General features: G+C 39.8%; 1 protein-coding gene across 1 annotated transcript; it reads right to left on the reverse strand.

The window, feature by feature from the left end:
- Positions 1–9,149: 9,149 nt before the first annotated feature.
- si:ch211-136a13.1 (HHIP-like protein 1) lies at positions 9,150–26,724 on the reverse strand. Its single transcript, XM_041047256.1, has 14 exons — positions 25,703–26,724; positions 19,733–19,997; positions 19,140–19,419; positions 18,894–19,019; positions 18,560–18,703; positions 16,292–16,404; positions 15,781–15,921; positions 15,268–15,342; positions 14,952–15,078; positions 14,556–14,701; positions 13,543–13,624; positions 13,352–13,434; positions 12,727–13,098; positions 9,150–10,571 (listed from the first exon to the last, which is right to left on the reverse strand). Exons 1-14 carry the CDS (start codon positions 26,012–26,014, stop codon positions 9,799–9,801), a joined length of 3,039 nt encoding a protein of 1,012 aa, XP_040903190.1. The 5' UTR covers positions 26,015–26,724; the 3' UTR covers positions 9,150–9,798.
- Positions 26,725–27,851: the final 1,127 nt, after the last annotated feature.

Below are 27,851 nucleotides of genomic sequence, written 5' to 3' on the forward strand. Positions count from 1 at the left end.
CAAAAAAGAAAAAAGAAAAAAAATAGCCCTCCAGGAAATCAAGTCTTGCCTAATTTGTAGGTCCTGTCTTAATTTGGAGCAACATCTCAACTTCACCACACTCAGCCGTCTTCTGACACGCTTTAACTGCGGTGTAAAAATCCCTTAGAATAAAAAAAAAGTCAACCGTGTTTCTTCCTTCTGCTTCCGTCTCTGTGGTGCAAGGAGTGAGCTCTTTCCAGAGTGGCCTGTCAGCATCAATATTTAACAGGAACCTCTTGCTGTGTTGCTGTCACAGTTAAAGTTTCCATGTCCCCGTCCTTGTGCGCTGGGTGACAAGTTCTCTGGTCTGCAGTGTTTTCGGCTCGGCTCTCATAACTGGCCTTTTCAGCTATTGCTCCCTTCTTGGACGTTAAGTTTCACTGTTAACAAGCCTGATCTGTTATTTATCTCTTTGTCCTGTTCCTTGGTGTTATCTGTTCTTTTTTAACCTCTCTGCTCTCTACCATTCTCTTCCTCTGCCACGGTCAACCTTCCTGAAGCTTGTCCTCCTATATGCAAACATCTGTCATGTTCTCTCCCTGTAGCTAGACACAGTCACTCAGGACTTTCTCCCCTGTAGCTGCTCAAGTGTTTTTTCATTAAGCCTGTCCTTCTGTCCTTCGCAGTTTCTGTGTCCACTTTCCACCCTGCAGCAAACCTTCATGCAACCTTCCCTCAACCAGCTTCAGTCATACTGAACCCTCCACTTTCTAAACTCACCCTGTTCTCGCCTTCCTCTGCCTCTAGCAAGCTGATTCACTTGGCCTATATCTCACTCACCGCCTGCCAGTGTGGCTGCTTCTGTCCTCGTCCTGTCCTTCCTTTGTCTGATGACTGCTCAATTCTGGTCAAATCCTCCTCTGTTTTTCCCCTTATATCTCTCTCATTGCTCCTCTATCTCCCTCTACCTCTTCTCTTGCATGCAGAATACACAGTAATCTAGCTGCTGTGCTCTGACTCATACAGCTCTCTCTCCTCCCTTTTCCTTCCAGAAGCTTGCAAATGCTCCTCCGTTGTTTTTTTCTTTGTTTTTTGTTTTTTTTTTTCTCCTTTCTCTAACAACATGCCAGGATCTGTTCAGCATTTCTCTTTGTCCCAAACACCAAAATGATGCTTCTGCATCCCGCTGAGACAGATGGAAGGGACAGCCTGTGGATAGACATTCAAGCAGAGAGAGAAAAAGGAAAGAGAAAGTCTCACTTTCCCAAACAGAGGAAGGAGTCTGTCATTAAATGCTTGTCTGTTTCTCTCTTTGTTCTTGCTGCTGTTAATTGTCTCTTAGTTTGATTAAAAGTTGCTTCTTTTCCCCTCTTCATACAGGAGAAATGTCTTTTTACTTGCTGTGGTCAGTGGTGCAAGTTTGCTCCTTTTTTCCTCTCTTTAACCCCTGCTGCTGCGTCTTCAAGACTGTGTTTGAGTCTGAAAAAGCAAAAAAAAAAGAAAAATATAGGACAAAACAGGGGTAAACGTTCCCTGAAAGCACAAAAGTACAACAGTAGAGGGACTCTCTGAGAGGGAAAGACAAGGATTGGAGAAGAAAGATGTGGAGATGAATAAAAAAAAAGGAGAGATGCCCTCAGGATCTGTGGTAGTGACAGTAGAGGAGATATGGAAAGAGGGAGGAGGCAGGGAGGAGGAGGGAGGTTGTGGAGAGAGGCTTGTGTGTGGGTGGAATGGAGAGATGATTGTAAGATGGATATGGAGTGAAGCGAGAGGAGGATCTTGTTGGGGAATGGAAAGAATGAAAAGAATGGATGGACGGATGGATGAGTAGATAGAGGCATGTGGAAGTATGGAGGCTTAGGTGATGAATAGAGGGAGAGGAAGATGGGCATATGCATGGATTTATGGATGGATGCATGAATGATTTGACAGACTCTTCTATGACATCCAGGAAATTTCTTTTGATGCAGCTGCCATGGAAGAAAAGGCCTCTCCCAATCTCTATTAGTCAAAACTATTCAAATGATCTTTTCATTTTTTAGCTATTTTTTTTTACCTGCATGGGAATCCTGTCGTGCTCTCTCTGACAATGCACTGCTCCTCTCCTCTCTCTTAATTTCTACCTCTCATCGATTCTCTCCATCCCTCTGTCTGCTCCTGCAGCCTCAGTCTGTGCTATCACTAAAATGCAGCATCCCTCTTCCCTCCCTCCTCCTCCTCTCTCTGTCTCTCCCACTCTGTTTCCCTCATTTCCCTCCCTCTCCCCCTCTGCGCTCCCATTCTCTCTATATTTGTCCTTCTCTGCCTCTGTCTCCCACTCTCTCCCTCTCCTCCCCTCCAGTTTCACCCTTTGCTTCTCTTTCCCCCACATCACCCCTCCTCACCCTCTGTCTCTGCCCCCCTACCCCTCCCTCAATATTCCATCACCACCTCTCCACCTCCCTCTCTCTTTCGTTGTCCTTCGCTTGATTTTTTTCACCCCCTCCCTCGCTAAGAGAAGCTTCCAGAACAGAGTGGACAGACTCTGGGAGAGGAAAGCTCTCAGGACACATGAACACCATTCATAACCCTACCACATAAATAATACACACACAATACATTCATATTTTCTCATATGCATGCACATATTGAAAACACACATACCCACACACCCTCTCTCTCTCTCTCTCTCTCTCTCTCTCTCTCCATCTGGCTGACAAAAACAAAAACACATCCTGCTGAAAGCAAGGTTTTTGTTATGATTTCATACCTGAGCAACATTCACAGTGCAGGAAAACACACACACACATACTCACACATACTAAAACACAGCACACTAAAGGCATCGATAATAAAAGAGGTTCTTCTGGGGTGTGAGACCACAGCTGCAAGTCGATGAGACTGAACAGAGAGTGTAGGTAGTTCATGTTCATATAATTGCAGCCACACACACACACACACAGAGTGCACATGCTGGGTAAAGAACTTTCTTGTTTAAAATGGAAATTCTGTTTGACAAACAGCAACAGAGTCACTGAACAAATAAATGAAACATCATCCACAGTAGGTTTTTGTGACCAGGTACAGAAAGAGAGAATTAGAAGAACAGAAAGAGAGAGTATGTGTGTTTCACTGTGTGTGTGTGTGTGTGTGTGTGTGTGTGTGTGTGTGTGTGTGTGTGTGTGTGTGTGTGTGTGTGTGTGTGTGTGTGTGTGTGTGTGTGTGTGTGTGTGTGTGTGTGTGTGTGTGTGTGCGCTGTGTGCATCTACTGTTTGCTTGCATGTGTCTATTGCCCCATACTGAACATTAGTGCATACATGTGTAAACTATGACACGTATGTCTGTCACATTGTATGTGTGTGTGCACAGAGCTGGTTAGAGCTGTCCTTTTGGCCTCTAGCATCACCCAGTGCCACCATCTGTGCTGCCAACCAGATGGGAAGGGTGTGTGTCTGCACAAATGTGTGTGCATGAGTGTGAAAGTGTGTGGAAGGAGCCCTTTATTTGGGTGATCTGATTAAAGATCAACATTAGTTATGCTGGTTATTGTTTTGTAGAAATTATATTTCAGCAGTTCTTCCAAATATTTAGAGTCTTGGATGACTCTTAATTTCTAAACAGCCAACTGCAGCTGTTGTTGACTCTCTGCTTCTGAATACATTTGAATGTAATGTCAAGTACTTCTAATGTCGTTGACAAGAGGAAACTGCACGTAATTAAATAACTGTGATGAAATCTCCATATGGTATTTATGATGAAAAAAGAGCTGAATGAAATGGACTTAGTAACTAAATGAAAAATATCTAAAGAGGAAACAGAGGAATCTCTCCATACCTCGCTTGCTGACTGTTTATCTGTGGCTGAAATTCTGCCTGACTGCTCATTCCGCCATGCTATTTCTAATCCTGCCTGGCCATTATCCACTAAATACCTGACTAACTACCCAGGAGAGTGTGCTTGAACTCCACCTGTCTTTTCTTACTAAGATTCTTTGTTTTTGTACAAGATATGCCTAAAGATATTACAGTGAACATTAATTAAGAGGAAGTGAAAACAAGTTGTGTGTTGCCTATTTACACATCCAGCAGTTACTGAACAACATCATCATTTAATTAGCTCTTTATCTTTCTGAGGAAAGTATCCGCCTTTTAAGCTGCTAAATACTCCACCACGTTCGCCAGCTAGCCGCTAACTTTGTCTGTGAGCTGTTTGGTGCCAGATAGGGAGTATACAGCCTTTACTGATATTGCTTATAGGTGCAACACCCAACCACACCCAGCCTCACAGGTAGAGGTGAAACAGGCTTGAAACTTCCAACCAGAGAAGGCAGCAAAGGTCTGCTTTTCAACCTGGTGTTAAATCATTCTTTAACCAGTTCTTTCCCTAAAAAGTCTTGTTTTTTAAAATCTGGCAATCAGATTGTAATATGGTCCTGACTTTGACATTAGTAATGTAATGACAATTAATGATAATTAAAAGTAAAAAAAAATATATATAATACAACACAATTTCTGAATTTTACGTAAGTAGAGATGTTTTAACATAAGAAGTGGGTTTAAATACATTGGTAATTTACAGATGACATGATTGAGAGATGTAATGTGGATGTTCTCGTTCTTGTTGCCCAGATTTTGTGATGTGGGCCATGTTCATAGGCATAAATGTTCCCACATGTCAGGCAGTGTTAAAAAAAAAAACCCTCATGAACAACTGTATGCACTGTACATATTGAATAAGGTTCAGAGGAGCAGAACTGACACAGTGGTTAATCCTACTAAATACTTTAGAGATGTGGCAACTCTGGGCCAGGAGGATGTTTTCTGTGATGTGAATTTTGTTTTACTCTGTAAGAAGCAGAATAAAACAGAGCAGACGGATGGAGAAAGAGGAGAAAAGATTCATATAAATACTGACACATGCGTATCTGAGAGCAGACAGATACATACACAGGGACAGGAAGGCAGCAGGCACATACATCTTTTTATTCATTTCAGAGTTTGCTGCGTCATTACACTTACCCTGCCCTCTTTTCCTTCATCTGTCTGCCACATTTTTCCCCTCTCTCTCTCTACTCCCTCACTTCACTAAGCCTTTGTAATAAGTTCTACTTTAAACAGCAGAGCAGACTAACACAAGGAGAAGAGAAGGGGAGCGAGTGATTAAAACAGAAATCAAGCAGCAGTGGGAGAGAGGGAGAGCTAAATTAGGAACAAAAGACAAGACACTGGGGGTGGGGAGTATCTGGGCGTGTGCGTGCGTGTGTGTGTGTGTGTGCTCATGCGTGTATTCCATGTGCATGCTCGAATGTTTTTGTGTATGTCTGCATCTTTACAAAACCCTCATAAAACCGCACGCAAGCTACTTAATTCCTACTTGCCTCCCTCTTTGCTTTAGGATCTTTTTGGATGCAATGAACTTATAGAAATAGCTACATGCATAAGATTACTTTTAGAAAATTATAAAATACAATATTTGTTGTCAGGTAATTGCACATATGAAAGAATGAAGAATAAAACTCGTAACGTGAAACGTTTGTGACTTAATTGTAAATATATCAAGCAAATAAAAGAAATAAGACTGTAATAAAAAAATAATAACTAAGCTTTTGGGGGCTTTCGTTGTCTAGAGTGCAGTATAGCTTGTTTTCAATGATATCATTCCCTCTTTGTTCTGTCAGGAGAAGTGTTTTACTGTAGATCAATTGGACATCTTATCCATTCGTTTTGACTCCCCGTCCAGTTCAGGGATATTCATTGTCTTAATCAGACATAGATCCATTAGAGATAATTAATGTCACAGTTAGTCTGCTGGCAAAGATCGTTGTCATTCTTGTTCTATCATTTTCTGCTCCCTCGCTCACTCTGCACTCTTTTATATATATATATACATATATGTATATCTGTCTTTATATGCCCTAACAGATAATATAGCAGTTCTGACAGAAATGCATCAACTCAAGCTTAAGTTGTAAGAGGAGGACCCTACACACACATGCACACATTTACAGTAGAAAGCTAACTTGAAAGGGATCTGTAACAGAGGGATCAAAATCATAATAAACACAGCAGCAAAAACATGCTACATGTGCATGTCCAAAACTGTAAAATACATGAGCACATTTGCGGCTCTGTTCACGTACATACACAGATGCACATGTGGAGTTTTTTGGTTTTGTTTTTCCTCAGCATAAATCTGGGTTAACAGCAGTACTCTAGACTGTGTAAATATGTAGCTGTAATAAACTGTACTGGGTGATGGCTCTCCCTTGCGTTGATGTTTGGGACTGCAGGATGCTGAGTAATGGGTTGTTTCTTACAGTATATCTAGTCTGTGTCACAGATATACTTCTGGTGAGAGTGAATACTGTGTATAATCAGGATATTTCAGTGAGTCTTGCTCTTTTTGGCCTCTGAGGGTTTTTTTTAACATGGGGAAACACATTGGTAAGTGCTTTGGAAGAAAATAGCTTAATTAGGATGATGCATTATTAACATGCATGCTGTTCCCCTCACATCCCAGTTGAAATCAGTGGTGTTGCAAAGAAAAAACATGTAAGTAGAAATGTTCTAACATAAGCAGTGGGTTTAAATATCTTGGTCATTTACAGATGATATAAGAGATGTAATGTGTGTTGTTCTTGTTGCTGTTGCCCAGATTTTGTGATGTGGACCATGTACATAGGCATAAATGTTCCCACATGCCAGGCAGTGTTAAAAAAATCTCATGTATAGCTGTATGCACTGTACATATTGAATAAGGTTCAGAGGAGCAGAGCTGACACAGTGGTTAATCCTACTAAATACTTTAGAGATGTGGCAACTCTGGACCAGGAGTGTGTATTATGTGATGTGAATTTTATGTTTTATGGTGAACAAAACAGCTTAAATTAGGACTGTATATCATCAGTTTGCATTTTATTCCCCTTGAATGCCTGTTGAAGTTAGAGGTGTTGCAAAGAAAGAGCCCCAAAAGCTGATGACTGAAGTCTGACAAAACCTTTCCACATTTTGAATTTTAAATAAATGTATTTTTTTTACAGAGGCTATTCAACAAATCAAAGAAACATGTTGGTCTCTCAGTTCTCAGGCTGCTTCTAGATGGAGAAAGCCTGCACTGCCATGCACCCTTGAGCAGGGCCTGATCCCTCTGCTTGAATGAAGCTGCTCAGGTGTGAGTGTATCAATGTATGCAACTTGCTTTGCATCTAAAATTCCTTCCTCAGGCTACAGCTGACGTTGGAATGCGTTTTCAGTCATGCTACTTTGGTAAATAAGAGCCAGAAAAATCCTGCATTTGAAACAATGCCTCCCCTGAGGCTAAACTTAACATAGTATAAACCATCCTGAACCACTGTGACCTGCTGGCTAAAACACACTTTGTTTGTATTAGCATTTGGCTGATAACATCTAGAGTGACTGACAAAAACCTGCAAATGGATCATTCAATGAGAGTAGCACAAGCTGACTGATTGAAAGCCAATAATCCCTCTTAAATAAATAATCTATTTATCTACAAGAAATAGCAATAAGATCAATTTTCAACTCCAGACAGTTTAAGTCCCCATTTACTGTTATGTTGATGCATTTGATTTAATGTTGTTGTATTTCTTTCTCTATTCATGAAAATATAATTTGATTATCCGTTGACTGATGACTTGATTGTGGCTCTGACATGCATCACTCAGTTAGCTCATTAGACCATGGACTTCATTGTAGTCACAAGTGTTTCTCTTTAAAAAAAATCTGTATAAATGAATTTAAAAATCAATTCAAAATCTTAAAAGTCGGAGTAAATTGTGCAAACTGATATGACAGGTCTCATGCACTGTTCCCTTTAAAGCCATCCAGTGGTGATAAAACTTGATACATGACTGCCTCCTTCTGGTCTAGAAGCAGAAGCAAAAATAATTTCTTATTATTTGTTCTGTATTTAGAGAAGCTGACTGATACTGACTGATATTTTAGAGATTTTCATACTCATACAGATATTCACAAGGTCAGAACGGTCCATCCTTCTCTGCGAGGGACTCTATTGATTCTTTTCTACCACTTTTATGGTAAACATATGCCATTTGGCCTTTGCTGCTGCATTTATGATTATTTTACTGACTTCACCTGGTAAATATTAAACAAAAATGCAGAGTGGAGAGAGAACATAGGGAATTAAAAACAAGGGAATAAAGTTTCAATTCCGATTTCAGTCGAAGCGAAAACCTTTAGACTGATTCAAGCCTGATAGTGTCATGAACATTTAGTCACATCATAGTTTGAAAAACATTTTTAAAAAATGCTGATGTCTGCTGTCTTCCACCTAACTGAACTGTGATTCCTTTAGAGCTACAGTAGAAGCCATCAGCACTGTCTGAATGTGTTTACAAAGGCAGGACAGCTGGACCCTCTCACCCCCAAAGCAAATTCTGTTTCAGATAGCACGATGTTGACTATTTTAAATGCCTGTAAGGTATCTTCTCCAAAACAGTGTGTAACACAGGCAGAATTTGCACGTTTTTTTCCCTTTATTTTGTTTGGGCATCAGTAGATAATAATGATGTATCACAAGACAGTTAAACCAGAACCCAGAACATTCCTGAAATTCCTGAGTGTGCTCCTGGAGATTCAAAGTCAGCCACCATCTGTCCGCTCATTAGAAAACACTGGCAGAGAATCTAAAAAAAATCACCAAAAAAGTCACTTTGCTGTAAACTTTATTCATGTCACAGGCAGTCTGCGCTGTTAAATCTCTTTATATAACACTGGAAACATTTTATTACATTCATCACACCGAATGTCCAGCATTTCCTTGTTAAGACTCTTCATATTGTTTTTCATCTTCAACTACATTCAACAAGTACAGAAGCCCCTAAAAGCAAGTGAGAACAAATAAAAAAATTCTTGGGATTTTCCAATGTAATTTTTTTTCTCTCCTGCCTTTACAGCTTAATTTTTTTTTCATCTGTGAAACAGGTGCACAATTACACCAGTCTGAAAAGGACTTTATGTTTTCTTCCAGGTGATTTTAATTTCTCCATGCACTCTAAACACAAGGTCAATATATAGTGTGTGTTGTGTGTGCAAATTAATTTCACCTGTTTTCACAAATCCCAATTTCTTGCACCTGTTTCTCACATTTACGAGAAAAAAAAAAAAAAAAAAAAAAAAAAACCTTTGCAAGAACTTTTTTTCTGCTCTGGTCCTATGTCATGAACGAGAAAACCATTTTAGATCAGACTTAGAAAATAGATCACCAGAATTTTTTTTTCTCACTTGCCTCTCAAGGCTTCACTAAAAGAAAGGTATAAAAATGCAAAAAGAAGTTATACAATACAAAAATACAAATATCTTCTTGGAAAACAGTTTCCTATTGGGCAGCTTTGCTCTAGTAAATATGTAAACAGAACAAACGGAATATTCTTAAGGTTTCTCCTAAACTCACTGCTTCACACTATGGCTAAGTGGAGTTATAAATTTGGATGGTTCGCATTCACACATGCTGATCTCTTTCTGAAAATAGGAATTCATTTAGAGTTTGTTTCTATTCACTATAACCATTGGTGTTACTCTATATGCTTGGTTAGTTTTTACCCAACAGTCGACTAAGTGAGTTTAGGAGAAACTGTGTCAGACTAAGCCAATGAAAGTCTCCAATTAGGTACATGTACCTCCTTCACACTGCTCTCTTCTTGGTTAGAAGTGCATAGTAAGAATATTAAGGTATTTAGAAGGACAGTTGAGCATTTAGCAGTGGGGGGAATTGAAAAATGGAACATCAAAATACAAAAAGAGGCAAACCACCATGCATCACTCCGCCATCTCCTCCTTTCCATCCTATACTTTTTCTACTTTCCACCCCTCTGTGCTAACCACAGATCACCCCTACATCTTCCCCATGTGAGCAATTGTGCTTCCCAACCCTGGATCTCTTGCACTCCAGCAGCGATCTCTCACCACCCTCACACTCTACGTCATCTAACAGGATCCTGACGCTGCTGTCTGCCTCCCCCAACACAGCCTTCTTCATCACCGCCAATGCCATCCTGAAGCCAAGCTGTCGACACACCACAGTGCCTGCCTTGACGGTGAAAAGGTCATCGCACACTGTCCCCCACTCTCCTCGGATAAAGATCTCCACTCTACCTCGATCTGATAAACCATCGGCGCTCACCAGTCGCACTGAGCCAGCCCTCAGCCTTCTCCCTCCTCTTCCTCTTTTGTAAATGTGACCTCTGCCTCTTCCTCTGGGCCTCTTAAACACTTGGTTACCCTCCCCAGCACTTTCCAGCTTCTCTCCAAGCCTCAGTTTCTCTTCTTGAGCTTTAGGCAGTGTGGTGTTGAGTGGTGGTCTTTGGGACTTGTAGGATGACATGGTGGGTTTCTGACTCCAGTATGTTGGAAGAGGTGTGGTCAGCGCTCCAGGACGCTCCGGGTAACGTGTCGAGGTCAGAGCCATCTGGGATTGTTTCAGAGATGTTGTGGGTGGAGAAGAAGGAAGCTGTGGTGTTGTTAGAGGTTGGGAGGTAGTACTAGCAGGATTCTGAAGGGGTCTCCCATGTCTCCTTGTTGGATGTGGAGTGATGATTGGGGTTTGAGGAATCCTAGAGGAGACTGCCGTCATGACGGTTGTGCGATAACCTGAGGGAGAGACAGAATCACCCTCTTTATTTGGATATATGTACTTTAACAATGTGTTAAATATTTTTTCTTTTAACTAATACACATCTATACAGTGAATATGAGGCTATGTCCAGCAGCTTGTTAGCTTAGCATATAGCACAAAGATTGGACAGAGGGAGAAAAACCTGCCGGGCTTTGTTTGAAAGTAACAAACGTGGATAACTATTTGGTTTGGTTTCAACACATTAAAATCAAAGTGTCCTAAGAAATAGAAAATTAGAAAATTAGCAACTGCAAATATTAGTTTTCACACTATGTACAAAGAAAGCAAAAAGATATGATGTGTTAATTAGTGAGCTTTGGAGGTGCTGGTAGCTGTTTCCCTCTGTGTGCTAAGCTAAGTTAACTGGCTGCTGGTAGAAACCCTATACACAATGGAAAAACATGAGAATGGTATTGATGTTCTCATCAAACTCTTGGCAAGAAAATGAATAAACATATTTCCCATAAATACCATATTACTCTTTTAGCTAATAGAACAAAGTGGTGAATTACACTATGTTTCATGACCTGTCCGCTCATTAAAGCCATTTAAATAATTGTGCTCCTTGACAGAAGGTAAAGGAAAGACATAAACACAAACACACAAAGATGAATGTCCAAACTGAGGCTGATGCAGAACCATTTATTCAAAATAAATAAAGCCAATGTACCTGATTTAACTTAAAGTAGTGCAAATACTCGACACATAGATGAGCACCATTTATCCTGCTTTAGACTCTTGTACCAGCCAAAGAAAAGCACGTCAGCAGGAATTAAAGTTGGGAATGAAGGCTACTTTAGCTAATTCCACTCTACCTGAGTTTGACATAAGCTTCTGCAAATGGCACATCCCTTACTTTATATCTACATAGGCAAACCTATTAATTAATACCATTCCCAGTGGTTAAGACACTGAACACTGCTGTAATTGATATTAAATTTCCATAAATTTGACTGCAATTTAAACGTTAATGCTGTGAATGATGACTTAGTCTCTTACTCAGTCCAAAATCTAGATGATTTTATGGTTTATTTTAACTCTTCCAGTGCAGATGTTGCAAAGTAATTGCAGAGACTGATAAGATGCATAAAAAAAAGAAAAAAAATTGCATCAGAGAATTACCTGTTTCATGGATACGAGTTTGTGGAGTCTCAGCATATGTAGTAGGCTATTTAACAATAGCCTATTAAAGAAGTAAAATGTCTGTTTTAATATACAGTTTGATTAAAATTTAAAACATGAAATGACCACGAATACAGGAATTTTAATGGACAGTAAAACAGCTGTTAAAGTTCTGTGCAAAACAATCCATAGAATGATTTTAAATAAATAACTACCTCATTTACCAGTTAAGCCTACTTGCTGTTTTTTTTTTTTTTTTTGTCTTTTCGTTATTTATTGTCATCGCTTTTTAGCACTTGTTTAATCATCTTTTTCTATTTTCACCATGCAAGGAAGACATGTCTACAGTACCTCTGAGCTAGGTAGCTCATCTCTAACATACTGCAAAAGCTGCAATAAATATATTTGGGTTGTTGTCACTGTTCTCGCCTATACAATAAAGCTGTTATGGAGCTTTCAATAAAATGCTATAATAGCCAGAGCTGCATTATGATAAAATCCCTGCAGTACATCACACTGATATAGAGATCAAAAAGTATGGAGAAAAAATGCCCCTTTGCATATTTACAGTAAACCTAGCAGCCAAAAAAATTTTAATTTAATTTTTCAAATGAATGTTTTATTTTATATAATTTTGTGCAACTATGATTTATAGTTTTCTAATTATACTGTTATTATAATTACTCTAAAAGTTGTCATTTTATACTTGAAAGTAAATTGCAAAGAATCTTTTATTTGAAAATGTCTCTGCTGTTGGAAAATGTTAATTTATATGTTACCATGTAAAAACGTAAAACAAAAATAAAGCGCAGAAGAAGAAACCACCTGGTTTGATGCTGGTGGCTTCTCCCCGCACCAAAGTATGCACTGGTCTACTGGTGGGTTTAATCTTAACTATTGACTTAGTGGTTGGGTAAATACTGGACCTAGTGGCTGGGCTAACAGTTGACCTAGAGGTCAGGTAATCAGTGGAGCTAGCTTGGTAAACAGGTGCACCAGTAGGCCTACCAGTGGGTGTGGTTGTGGCGGAAGTTGTTGTCATGGCCGTCTGGACAGTTGTGGGTAAGGTTGTTGGTTTTGTTGTTGGTTTTATTGTTGTGGCTGAGGTTGTTTTTACTGTTGTTGCTTTTATAGTTGATGTTGTTGGTGGTAATGTCGTCTTTCTCGTTGTTGTTTTTCTTGTTGTCTGCAATGTTGTTTTTCTTGTTGTTGCTGTTGTTGTTGGCCGTAGCTGTGTTTTTCTTATTGTTTTTCTTGTTGGCATTGGCGGTTTTATTATTATAATAGGTTTTCTGGGTGTTTTCTTTGTTGTTGTCGTAGGTTTTCTTGTGGTCGTTGTGGGAACAGGTGTCGTGGTCGGTTTCTTGTTGATTACAAACTCTGCAAACACGAAGAGGAACAAATAAAGACATTTGTACTTACATAAAAAAAACAACTATCCAGACTTCAAAGCATATATTCATATTATTTAACTACATGTTGCATATTGCATATTGACAAGATAATGAGAATAATAGACATGATTATTTTGGCAGAAGAGTCTGTCTGTATGAAGAGCAACAAAAGAAAATCAAAAGTGAAACAGAAGGGAGTGTTGTCAGAGAAATAAACATTGTTTTAAGATGTCTCTTACCTTCTTTGGGGTGGAAGTGAATCAGTTTTCCCTTAATCTTAACATGTGAAGGTTTGATGCTGCATTTCCCTGGTGGAGCTCGCCTGTGTGGTGAAGAGAGAAAAAAGACATGTAAAATTTGATCAGACGTACCTAAACATCTGCACCGCATACTCCTGTAGGTATGAAGAAGTGTTATAATGGTTCACTACCTGGAAGGATCCACTATCTTATAGACCACTCCTGCTCTGGCACTGGCACTGGGGACTCCTGTGGCTAAGAAATACAGTTCACCTAGAAAGATGGCCAATGGAAAGGACGAGAGAGTAGACAAGGGGATGAAAATATGATGAACAGAGGAAGCAAGAGGGAAGGAGATATTTACAATAAGTATGGATGGGAGAAGAAGCAAGAAAGTAGAGGAGAGAGGGAGAACAATAGCAAAGCAGGGGAGATGGAGAGTGAAGAAGACGGAGAGAGGACACATAAGTTACAAAATGTGTGTTACAGTAAAAATGAGGGACGGTGTCTCACAGCAATTGGGTTTGAACTTTGCTTGAACTTCACAACTTAAATCTCCTCCAAAGCACTTTCAGAGGAAGGGAAGCAATTAACTAACGCCAGCAGCATGTGTGCAATACTCTCCATAGTCAGCAGCCTGCTCACTTTAATCTAAACCAGATTCAGAGTCAAACCTAACCCTCTTCTGGAAAATGTAAACTCCTCAGAAATTTAGTGAGATTAGTAAATTAAGACGTTTACATCACTGAAATGTATTTACCATCACTTGTTGATTATATGTAATTTTAAGTTTGCAAAGATGCCTTGAAGTGTAGTAGTCACAAATCTGTATAAGTATCAGCAACTCCACCAGTAAAATTTGCACTGTAGTTAAAATAATAATCCACCACTTGGCTATATTGCCTGGTTCAAAATGCAAAATTTAGACTGTTTTGGCAGCATGCACCCAAACCCATTAAGGAACCATCAGGTTTGAAATAACATCATTATATACTGACGAAGATTTACTGGAAAAATGTTTTCTCTTTCAAAATCAAACGCATACCTCTTAATAGTATTACTAAACTTAATATAATTCTCACGTAACAAAAATAAACTTTCCCACAACTTAATGACCTCATAGCTTTCATTTTTTGTTAGCTATGCAACAAATCTTGTAACGTTCTCCCTGAATGATATGGAGCTTATCACATACAGTCATTACCTGCTTCATCCTCAGCAAAAGAGATGATGTATTTATAATAACTGTTGATGAGTTTGGGGAACCTGCAGGTCTGGTCTGTTCCCATGCAGATCTCATTGTACTGCCATTCACCTGTGGTGACGTTCTCCTTTAAAGACATCAGGCGCCTAAATGGAAACAAATAGAGGTGCATATATATCCACATCAGCAAAAATATATCCCTAGAAACACATCCATATAGATGCATATTAGTGTAACTATGAAATGATGCCTGGGTTCAACGTAAGTGCAGCTCATTGCGCTTATTGTGCGCTTAAGTCTTTCTTCATCCACACTTAGGACTTGATGTTACAATGTCACACAAAAAAAATGTCACATAAAAAAATATATATTTTTGAATAAGGCAAAAACACATACCCACTCATGAAATCCCCAAAGATGTAGAGTCCGTTGAGGTTGGGCATCTGGCAGCCTCTGTAGATGTATCCTCCCGTCACTGATTTGCCCAACTTGTGGGGGTAGGCAAAGATAGGCAAGATGTCATCTACGCAGACACAGACACAAAACAACAGTTTATGCTGTTCATCACATAACAAGAACACAGTGTTACAGTCCCATAGTGTATACTCTGTTCATATCTGTATCCATTTTTCCGAGGTTATTTTGTGTCCCTCTGTGTGAATATTTGATTCACTTTATGGAAGTCAGCGACAGCAGCAGAAATTCGACTCACCTAGAGATGAGTTTTGACAGAGTTTGCGATCATAGCAGCTGAAGCCTTCTTTGGCCCTCCATCCATAGTTGCCTCCTTTAAGCATGTGTTGACACAGTTAGATAACTACTCAGGAAAAAGTCATTGTACAATTTATGGTAATCAGAATTGCTCATAATGCAGTAAATATACTGTGAATATACTTTTGAACTAACAGAACTATTGTTTGACTGGAAAAAGAAACATATCATTGGATGTTTACTTCAAGCCTTTTTTTAGGAACTTAACACAACCAGACCCAATTCACCGTAATTGTTAGGGAGTGGACTGAGATTAAGCTGTAATGTCTGACTCATTTTCTGACTGTGTGGTCTTTGAGAGACCACTTTTATATGATGTGGTGATGAGTAGATGTTAACAACCATTTTTGAAAGTGAACGACTTCAAGTGAGATCTTGATTGCAGATGTACTCATGCTAAAAAGTAAAATCTCCCTCCACAATAAAACGCTGCTTCAAGCTAAAACCACTGTACCTTTAACAATGAGGTCCACCTCTTCATATTTGTTCTGACCCACGTCACCACAAAGCATCCTGCCTCTGCCTCGGCCTGTAGTAGGGTCACCACGGTCAATGGAGCAACGCCACATGTTCCGGACTCCATAGGCATAAATCTCTGCAAAAGAAAGAAAGAAATTTATATGCTGACACAAATAGCATACATCCCTCGTGATGACTGAATGAATAATTTAAAGTAACCATATTCAGAAACCAAAGGCAGTGATTTTGCTCCCGTCATGGCCTCAAAGCAAGTTTTTTCTGTTTGAAAATGGCAGGTTTAGTATAATATTCACTTTCATGTACTGAGATATGTTTTTCTCAGTACGAGTGGTGCAGTCACATTATTTGAACTCTTTAGAAGAGCTAAAATGAAGTCTAGATTATGCTTTTGCAATCATGCCTTTCATTAAATGTTCAATTTATCGTAAAAGTCACCAGACCTGATTATATTGTGCCACATATACAGAATATTTTAAGAGATTTACCAGGTCGTGCTTCGTTCTCCCCTAGGAACGGGTTGTCTGAAGGAATGCTGTATGGGGCACCATCGTCATTGTTGTCAACATCAATACGCAGCACCTTGCCAAGAAGTGTCGACCTACCCAACACAGGTAGAAAAGAGAGGGTTAAAGACTGAGGTGGCTGACTGAGTGCTGTTTTTTCAGGCGGGGACAAATAGGCCTTGACTTCAATATTTCATTTATTTTTCCTTCCAACTTGTGCTTCACCTTTTAATAACAGTCCCCTTACTGTGTCCTCTCATCCTCTTTTTCTATTTATTGCCAAAAACATCTTATCTTCCTCTGGATTGAGCTTCCCTGCATCTTATTTTCCATTAATATTTCCTCTTTCCCATCTTTGCCTTAATCTCTGCAGCTCTGTTTTTCAGCCTTGCCCTGATCCCCCCGCCCCCCCAACACTCTCCCTTAAATCTTTTAAAATTTTTCTGCAAATCATTCTCCCTCATACCCATGTCCTCCTCTCTATCCAGCTGTCTTTGATTACTGTCCACTCTACCTTCTCTTTTCTCTCTGTCCATCTGAGTTAAATCTCAGCTTTTCTTTTCTTTCTATCCCTTTCTCTGTCTTTTTTTCCAGTACTCCTCACCTATTCACTTGGCACCTTTCTCCTTCCTGTGTCCTGATCACTGTTTCCTTATGTCCCTTTTCCACTCTTTCCAATCCCATACACCCCTTTCTCTCTCCTACACATACCAGTGTGTGGCAGCCCGCAATGTGTGGTGTCAATATTAGACTTGGCAGGCTGTATCCGTTCCGTCCGTCATTCCCAGAATGCTAGTACAGCATGGCAACAACCCCCCCCACCCCCACCCCACGAAACTAACTAGCTAAACAGCTAAACTATAACTGTCTGCTGATGCTGATAGCATTTCAAGCATTGCTGCTGCTCTGATTTAGAGCTGTTTTTTTTTTCAGACAAACAATACCATTAATAATTTTGTTTAGCTTTAGCTTCTCTAGGAATTTAAAAGACAGCAATGATATTTTTATTTTTGCAGGAAGCTGCATATGCATATATATATATATATATGGGCAGCACACAAACATTGTGTTTTCATGTAAACATATAGAAACATTGCACATTGCCTGGAGAAACAGCTATCTTATTGAATGAGTCAAATTAATTATATTGTAAAGGTCGGAAGGGATGAGGGGTGACTAATGTTTATTAACACAGTAAAGGATAGAAAAATACCCTGCAGCCACTTTAATAAAATCCCCTTTTATAAACTATATGTACACTGCTCTTGGCGTAAACACATCCTGGCACCTCTCCTTGACTTGTCAGCTACATTACATCTCCCATTAGCATCTGTGGGCTGCCACCAAATGCTTACACGGTCAATACTTTTATTTTTTTCTCTTTTATTGAAGAGTGAGAGCAGCCAGTCCTGTCAGCCTGTTAAATCCAGCTTTAAGCTGTATAATAATAATATAATAATAATAACTGACAAACAACAACACATCTATAAATGCTACTCCAAGGATGGACTGTAGAGTAACGCATGAAGCGTTACTCTACATTCACTATGCCATGGCATACAAATGATAAGTGAACTTGATTCTATGTTCCTCAAAGCACACATAACTGAGGTCTTCTCAATGAATCCTAAAGTATGTTTTGGGTCAATTTTCAAAATGTATTCTAAATTAATTATTGAAATCTCCATAAACAAGTGCACTTCAGCGCTTAGAAGATTTCAAGGATATATGATTATGATAATTTGTTCACACCAATGTTCAGTTAGCACCCTTGAAGTGATCATTTGAATTATATGGGCAGGTTCAAAGCCCAAGGAGATCCTTGGTTTACGAGAATTTTTATAGGTGGAAGATAACCAGTCTTTAAACAGCTATCATTTATAGTTGTTATAATTTTGAGTCTTTTCATTAGACTGGCATTCGATAAAGTGGGAGTCAGTCGTCGCTGAACTGGCTAAAAGTTTTTAATTTAGCTCTGATCAGCAATTTAGTTTTCAATACAGCAATCTAAGGGATATGTTTATTTTACTTGGGCAAATTATTTTAAATTAAATGTAAGACTGAAGCTTTGAAAGAAGTATAATTTCTTTAACAAGTTAACTAGTTTAACCAGCTTTTTGACATGTATATATATAATCTTACAACAACAATGTGCTAGCTCAGGACTTTGATGTGAGGTGTTGGCTGACATTAAACTTAACATAATCATTCATCTCCCTCGAACATCTACATTTGTTCAATTATATTTACTTGTTCTGTGAATTGCCAAACTTTCCAAAGGGGTCCCCAGCTCGGCCACCATCGCCGATGAAGATGTACAGATAGCCGTCATGGCCAAACAGAAGCTGCCCTCCATTATGATTGGATGCTGGCTCTACCACCTCAAGGATGATCCTACATTAAGAGAAGTAAGAGGAGAACAAAACACTCATGTCATTTGAGACATATGTGAAAACACTGCAAGCACACATTTGAGTATATTCACACAAAACCATACAGATTATAATGTGTCCAGTTCACACAGATGAAGTATCATAAAAAGTTTGTCTCTTTGTTTCCATTTCTATTTATTTAAACTTCTCACCTCTCAGAGGAGTGATCTAGTTGGTTATCGTCATGTGTTGACAGTGTGAATTCGCTGATTCGTATCCTCTCTTCCTTCTTGACAGACACCGAGTAGTACACATAGGCTTTTCTGATTGTTGTGAACCTGAGTATGGAAGAGAAGCTAAACGTTAATGTCCAAGTCATGCTTTACACATAATGTAGGCACAGTCACATTTTTCTTTGAGGTAAAAGGTGTGACACACGTTATTATGAAAGTATAAACCTTGGGTGCAGGGCTATGCAGAGGAATCCCCGCTCGTCACCAGACCACGGCGACGTGAGGACAGCCCGGGTGAGGTTGAGGAAAGGACGGTCGATCCTGGAGCCGTTGGCTAAGTACACCCACACATAACCCAGCTGCTCTGCCACGAAAAAGCGATGAGTTCCATCATCTGCGTGAATCATGGCCACAGGGTTACGGAGCCCATTGGCAACCTCCTGTAAACACAACTCCAGACAACCTTTAGGATCTTCACGTACCAGGCCAAGGTTAGCATTTAGCTCTGGGGACAGAGAAGAAGAAAATTTGTTAAAACAGTAAGATCTGTTGATCATTATTAGGAAAAAAAAAACAGGGAGTGTGTTCAGTTCCAAGCTTGTTGGTGTTATGTGAGACTTGATTACTACAACCTTGTATTCTCCAGGTAGACTGAACTCTACAACTACAGAATGGATTACCCTTAATTTGTGCAGACATTCATGGATCCCAGGGGATGAATACTCATCATCTTTTAGATTCAGCTCATGTATGAGTGTAGACTGGTGCATGCGTCTGCAGATGAACAAAAAAAATAACACACCAATCCAACACCATACCTGCATTTGTCAGTACATTTGGATAGCAGTACTGTCTGTCCTTCAGCTCCAGTAAGTCACAGAATCTTCTGCGATCTTCTTCTATTGTTGCCGTCAGGTTTGCAAACTGCTGTGGACTGCCCATGTCCTCCAAGAGGAGACTGAGTGTGTAACGACACTGATGCCAGTAGTCGGAGCAGTAGTCACCGCACAGTCCAGGAAGCAACCGCATAGGTGTGTTGGCATCTTCAGCATCATACAGGTGGGCTGCGTATGGAGAACACTCCTGCAAAGGAAAAAAAAACACAACTATTTCAATTTTGGAAACTCATGTGTGCCACTATAGATATAAAAAAGTTTCCCTTCTGTGTAGATTTTTGATCCGGGATGGAGAATTTTAGTCTCTATACTCATTAACCCTCTTTTAAGCCAATGTGTTTATCTCAGTGGTAGAGTTAAGGACATGTATGAATCAGATAAATTTTGTGTACTTATCCTGCCACAGCTCCTCAACGCCTCACTATAACTGGTCAGGACTGGGTTATTTACAGCCTGTCTGAGTGCTGCCTGGTATAAATGGATCCCAGGAAGGTCCAGTCAGTTATTAAGTCACAACCACACTTTCCACACCCAGTATAGTGAACTGTAGGCACAGGGAAGCACGGCAACCAAACCACCATGTGGTCAGCTGGTGCTCTTTCACTCAGCGCCAGATCAACCTAACTGATCATCACTGGGAAGCAGAGCCCAAAGAACAAACAGCATAACATATTTACTCATAAAATGTTTGGCAAAACACGAATATGAAATACCAGCTGACTAGATGGTCAACTGATGCACGAATTGTGATTAAGTACAGTGTCAGGCAAGTTTAGTGTGCACTCAAAATGACCATAGGAGCAATAATGGTGGTGAAAGTGGCAGTTTGTAGAAGACATATAATTCGTTTCATTTCTAGTGCATAATTTGTTGAGATGAGTGTACTTTTCTAAAGAATGTTTTTGGCATTTGGGCAAAAAAAAAGTATCTGGAGGAGACAAAAGGTTTAAGTAATTTAGCACATGTCAGAAAAACTTAGACTCTTATTGCCAGTCCACACAGCAGCTGTGGGCCTTGAAACCAAATGTGCTTTTACTTCTCAAAGAGAGATAAACGTGAGTAAAGTTTCAGCTGTGTTGCGCTATGGTCTTACACCTCAGCAACCTCAGTAGTACAAATTGGGATTACTGCTGTTCTTCAAAACAACTTTGTAAGTGGTGGATTTAGTCTCTTAAAAATTAATGTTGTTGTGGACAAAAATTGAATTTCTTGTACATTTTGATGCTGTGAGTTACATCATCTAATTGCAACCGCATGTTAATAATCTACTGTAACGATAACAAAGAAATCTGGTTGATGTAAACACTCATGGGTAAACATGCATTGGAAAATACAACTTCATTTGTACAGCTGTGCAGGAAAACCTGTGTGTACCTGAAAAGACTGCTTATAAATAATTTCTACTGTTATTTCTTTGTGCATGTCAAGCTCAAAAAGTCCCATTAATGGTGACATGTTATTAATAATGGATGTAATATGGAGACAGGAAGGGACAAGTTATGTGTGGGTGAGTCACAATGTGTATGTACTGTATATGTAGGTGTTGGTTTAGTTTTTATAACATTAGTGTAAAGTGAGTGTACAGTTACAGCTCAAAACGTCTGACCAGGAAAAGACACAGAGAAGCTAACAAACAACAAAGAATCTTTCTTAAATGACATGAAAGCCCATTTCTGGGCTGAGATCAGAGCCTTCCTGGGAAACAACTTTAGCTCTACAGGGCAAAACAAAAGCTGTGTTCAGTCTGAGCTGCTGGAGCTGTTGATTAAAACAGTTTTCAGAGTAAACTGGGATGTGGAGCAGATGGAAGCTGATTGAATTGATTCCTACGCTTCCTACAGTTTGATTTGTCTTCTTTACTATTCAATAGGACACTGTAACTCAAGTAATAATCATGCAGATGTTTCAAGTAAAGTTTCCAATGGCCTGAGAGAGGCATATAAAAGTAATGGGAGCAGTATGATACTTTAAAGCATTTGGCGCCCACTCATCTTAGCAGCTACAGGTTCACATTGTGTTCACCTCTCTTGTTTGACCCAGTGAAGCTGAAAAACCGGCCATAGTTCTGAGACAGTCTTATTTTGGGTCCTACTATCATAGGGTAGGATAAATGCATATAACTACTAACAGCTGTTCCCTAACAATGCAGCCACTTCAAACTACTATAATTTGGTGTTTATGTTGTCCAGTTCAGAGCAGACTGAGATTCAAACTTGAGAAGGAAATAAAAGCCTTTTTTTCAGCCTTTCTTACTGGCATCCATCTTCCTGAGTCCCATACTGCACTGACTGTTCCACACCACTGTGTTTTATTACAGAGAGATGACTTGTGGCAAACAGATGGCTGGTAAATGTGTGAACTTGAACAATGACTGGACCCCAGTGGAAAAGAGAGATAAGGAGAAAGGAGTGGGACTGACTATCCAACTACTGTAAATCACAGCTGGAGTCAGATACTGTATGTGGATGGAAAGCTGATTGTGGTCAGCTGATTGTGGTCAGAAAAGGAAAAGAAACCAAAACAGCAGCTTGTTGGATCTTGTGTGCCTGCGTGTTTGAGATTTGTTGTGGTGTGGTGCATTCATCTGCTGCTGGGAAATTTGAACATCTGTAACTTCCACGCTGCTATCAGAGCAAGCTACACCAGCAGACTTTTTAAACTGAGTCTAAATGCGCAGGAACAACGATACAGTACTTAGAAGTGCTTGTTCAAAAATGCAGCACTAAATTAATTTAGTGTTCTGTTGTTCTGTTAAGTGCTTGCTAAATGTTTTTGAAGTGGCCTCAGGTGGGTTTTTGTTGGTTTTTATTTTAATATTGAATGTGCCCATATTAGAAGACAGAAGAAGAGAAGACAGAGAAAGGCTGAGCAGTAACTGCAGTTGTAACACACACACACACACACTATATTCTACAGCTTCATCACACTGATGGCTTCTTTAATGTCCTCTCTGTCTGTCTTTATGGAATTTATTGATCTTTCTTGGGTCCCTCTGTCTCTTTCTGTTTCATTTCTGCCAAATTTGATCTATTTCAGTGCTTTCATTTCTCTTTCTTTCTCATTCTCTTGTTTTTCCTCCTTCTCTCCTCTCTGTCCCTCTTTTGCAGGAACATGCTATATCCTCTGCCCCTGGCCAGAGGAGGAAATGGTTGTTTGTTTGGTCAGCTAAGCTGGGGGATCATGACAATCTCCCTCCTGTCTCCTTGACACACAGACCCACAAACTCGCTCCCTCAATCTCCTCACTGTCTATGCTCTCTGTCTCTTTATCTGTCTGCCAGTCTCTCTGTTTCTCTCGCTCTCTCTTCCCTGTGTCATTGATATCAGGAAGCTCATGCAGTGCAGCTGGAACAGAGGGCCTCAGTGTGGTGGGTTTACCCAGGATAAGTACCCTGGCGCTGGGGTAACTTGACCACCTCTAGGGCCTCTTTTACCTCAGTCCATTGACCTGGGAGCAACCACAACCACAGAGTGGGTCTTCTTCCAAAAAAAAAAAGACAAAAAAATCTTTATAAAAACAGAAATATTCATAACTTAAGGAAAGAACAGCCACACATTTCAGAGCTATAGTCCTCTTAACATAAAAAAAAATGGAAAAAGTTTGGAACCAGAATACCTTTGATTACATTTAAGATAACTTTTAAGATAATTGTGCTCATTTTGGAAATGAATAAATTGTATACCTCCAAAACAATAGTTTCTTCAAAACTGTTTCTCTAAAGGAGCTTGTTAACTAAAAATAGCTCTGTCTGTGATTTTGTTAAAAAAAAGAAAAAAGAAAGAAAAGAAAACAAAAAAGAAACCCCTCTCTAAGCTTCATATATTTACATTGTCCTGGACTCAGGCTATATCTCAGTCAAACTAGACTAACCCAGGAAAATCGTACGTGCGCTGCAGCGCTGTCATTACACTCAAGACACAGCCTGTACTGCTTGGAAAGAACCACAGTAGGCTATAATTACCAAAATGATAGAAACCTATATTTTAGGAGTCAGAGGATTTGTCACTGACTTTACATAGTGTCTGATGTTTAAAACTGCCAGTAGGACTTGCAGTTTGGGTTTTGTTTTTTTTTTTTTCTTGTTTTTTTCATTGTTTTACTGCTGATATCAAAGGCAAAAGTGTTATTTGTGGGACAGCCCTCAGCCCATTTGTTTTGGCTGATGTAGAATGAACATTTTATCTCAAGTGCGTGTGCCAGACCAAAATTGTGCTGCACCAATCATTCAATTTGCACTCACGATCTGCACGTAGTTAGTGTTTGAGCGACAAAGTGAGTGCCTGATTATGTAATCAGCAAGTGGGGCTGGATTTGAGGCCCACTGTCTAAGATTAGCAAGCTCAGAAAAGAAACCAAAACTTAGTGACACTGAAATAGAAACAGTCATTATTCCCCAACATTTACTAAGATTGCAATCACACTTAAAATCCAACTCAGATTCATGACAAAATTTATCTGTCCAACTAATTCAGTTTTGTTTTTGTTTTTTTTTACAAATTCTGGGCTGATTCATTGCACAATTGTGTGCTATTCACTCACTGTTTGTCTGCTGTTCCTGAAAATTTCATAATACATAGTAATTTAGTTTGCCCATCCACAACTAAAGGTAGTACAGATATTGTCCAAAACGTTCAAATTCCCCTGAAACGTCCGGTGATGTAATTAAACCTTTAAAGTGTATTTTGTGGGACTACCAAAAAAGGAAAAAGTGTCCTACATGTGCCATCCAAAAGAAAGTTGAATCAAGGTCAACTGAGTTGTAGATCTTGAAGACATTTCACCTCTCATCCAAGAGGTTTTGGACCTGAAGAAGCCGCTTGGATGAGAGCAAATTCAACTTTTCTTTGATACCCATGGCCTGGGTGACTGAGAATCTTCACAAACATCATGAAAATGTGCTGTTACATTGTGCTGCAGTCTTTTCTCATAGAATCAGGTTCTGAAGTCCTGCTAACTCCTGCCTATATCTGTGTCTCATGTGAGAGAATATACTTAACAAATGTTTTCTGGGAACCTGAAAGAGATGAGGCATAGTTTACTTTTTGTGGATTTACTATATGTGTTGCACACATGTGAAAACGTAAACCAGAGAGTCTACTTTGTTTGACAGTTTTAGCCTGAAGGATTTCATCTGAATTTAGTTGTAATCTTCCAGCCAAATGGTCTGTTTGTGTTTTTATTCTGAACCAAATTTTTGTTTACTTTAGTGTAGTGCATTATTTGGCTTATTTAGCGTCACACTGCAAGCTAAACCATCAAAAACTCATGAAGCGTTTTAGGTAAGACTGTGGTTTAGCTTTTCAAGCAAGCTTTTCTACTGTCTAACAGATGTATACTTCCCCATGCAGCCATTAAACTACATGTTTTGTTGGTTACTGACAAACCACACCACAGTTTCCTTTGGCGTGAGACAGAAACTTATATTTCCAGTAGATCTTGGTGTGGTTGTTTAGTCCCCACTGAAATATAAATGGCATTATTATTACCAGATGAAACAAACCAAAGGGATAAACGCTTTTGAATTTAACTTATTTATAAACTGCTCAAAATATACACACTACGCTCATCTTTAAGATATTTTGGTGTAATACGTCAACGCCAGGTTTCCTAGTTGGGTCTGCAAACATCTGCAGATGGCTAAATTTGCACTTTGCATGACAGACATATTTAGGTTCACAAAATCTGGGACTTTTTACTGTAGCAAGTGACAGGTATGTAACTCCAGTGCAGTGGTATAGTGTCAGATTGCCATTTTGCTTTATAAAATCTTGTCCCATAATCAAATGCAATTAATAACAAATATTATCCCATTAACATCTGGATACCCAGGAGGATAAAAGCTTGCCCATATAATTAAATATAATGGTAATTTTTTGAAATCATTTCCCTTACCTGGCAGAGGATGCTGCGTATGTACTTGCCACAGGTGACATAACCTGAATGGTCAAAGTTGTCCATGATGGTGTAAAACCTGACAGATATCTCCCCATCCTTCTCCAGGTCACAGCATCCAAACTTGGAGTACTCCTTGCAGAAGACCAGTGGCTGCCGGGGCTCAAACGGAGGCTTGTAGTCCAAACACTGGGGGTGGCAGCTCCCCCACCAGGCCTGGAGGAGCAACAGCAGCACAGACAGCAGTATCTGATTGAAGAAGGTGTTCTTCAGGCTGCGCTGGGGGACCAAATTACAGGTCTGTAGAGTCATGGTGTAAAGATGTTGCCTCTCAGTTCAGGATAGTAAGGCTCTTGACACAATAATGCCGTTAGACAAAGCAACTTGTATGTGATTTTACAGTAAAATGCGTGAGGAGAGCAGAGCCAATGTACATCACCACCAGTATCTGTCACACACAGGTTTGAAGCTCAAAGTTCAAATTCCTGGAACATTTTACAGTGTTGGATGTCCTCATTTGATGACCTGGTCTCTGCGGTTTCAGGTAGCCGTGTGTGTGTGTCTGGGTGTGTAGAAGTGTGATTGTGTGTGTATCAAACACACTGACCCAGCATCACACCTGCCTGCAAGTTGACCAGAGACCTACAGGATTGCACTGGTTAAATGATCAACCCACACATCACGTTTACATGGCAAACTGCCCCTGTGATGTGTGTAAATAAGGTCAAACTGATCCACATCCAGTAAATTCTTTTGATGGTGAGGAGCTCTGCAGTTGGTTGGAAGACCCAGTGTCCCAAAGTATTATGGATCACAGCACAAATTCTCAAAGGAGAGGAGGTTTTCAGATCTTCTAGTTACCGAAGCTTAATGTCCATCACAAATATCACCAAAATCACCAAAATATGTTTTCTGCATGCTAAACAATCCTTAAAAAAACAGTCACATTTCTAAGAAGTAATCCAGCTTCTCAGAAAGAGGGATAAAATTCAAAAAGCATTTGAAAATTGAAAGTTCTTCAGGCGAAGTTTCTCCAGATTATTTACTTCCAGTTTGAAGTCACTTGGAGAGTCCCGCTGTGTTTGCTCTGGACATGTGCTCACTTGCTGTAGCGGATATAAGCCATACATACAGACAGACAGACAGTGGCAGAGAGTGGGAGAGAGAGACTTTCTTTCATTCAGGCACAGAGCCACGCTGCAGTCTTAGCTTAGATCCCTCCCTCCAAGCTTCTTTCCTCCTCCTTCTCTCTCCTCCTCTCTTCTTTTCCTTTGCTCTTTCACTCTCCTACTAAGACACATGCATTCCTTCCCATAGCATGTGGTCTATATTGCCCTGAAGTTGCAACTTTCCACCTCTCTTCCCCCTGCCCCCCCCCCCCCCCCCCCCCCCCCCCCCCCCCCCCCCCACCCCACCCACCCCCACCTTCAGCATTCCCACACCTCCTCTCTGTCTCTACCATTTCCAGACAGACTCACTCACATTGCTGTGTGTGTGTCTGTTTGTGTGTGTGTATGTGTGTGTGGTCAGATGAATCAGGACGTGTGCTGGAAGAAGAGACCAATGGATTCTCCAGGCACAGTTCCAAGTCTTATGTTAAAGAGCAGAACTGACCAACATTTGCACCTAATTACATTGCTTCAAGTAAGTGTAGCTGGGTTATCTTCCGCTTTGACACGTCTAACAAAAAACCTAAAATACTGTAAACGTTGGAGCGTTATCTCGCATCGTATTTCTCCGTATTGGGCTGCATTTAGATATTCTCACTTTCTCAAGTTTTTTTTTATTTTTAATCTAAACAGTGGACCACACGACTACTCATATGTAAAATAGGTGCAGACTACAGTTCCTCTCAACTCCTGTTTCCCAGATAATTTTTTTAGCTTAAGGCTCACAAATTCACTTTTTTGGTTCACTCACAATGCTCTCATTGCATTGGTTTTTGCCAACAGCAGGAAACTGTTTTCAGAAAAAATATAAAAATGACACAGACAGTTGGTGTCATAGTGGCAACATTTAGCAGCTAAAGAGCCAGAGTGTTTCCTAATAAGTTAGGGGAAACCATAACAGAGCTAAAACAGTGAATGTTAATATTACTTCTCATCTGCTGGATGTGCAAATAGGGAAGTTGATAGGTAAGTTGACATGG

Source organism: Toxotes jaculatrix, chromosome 9 (genome assembly GCF_017976425.1).
Source record: "Toxotes jaculatrix isolate fToxJac2 chromosome 9, fToxJac2.pri, whole genome shotgun sequence".
In the NCBI taxonomy this organism is placed as follows: domain Eukaryota; kingdom Metazoa; phylum Chordata; class Actinopteri; family Toxotidae; genus Toxotes; species Toxotes jaculatrix.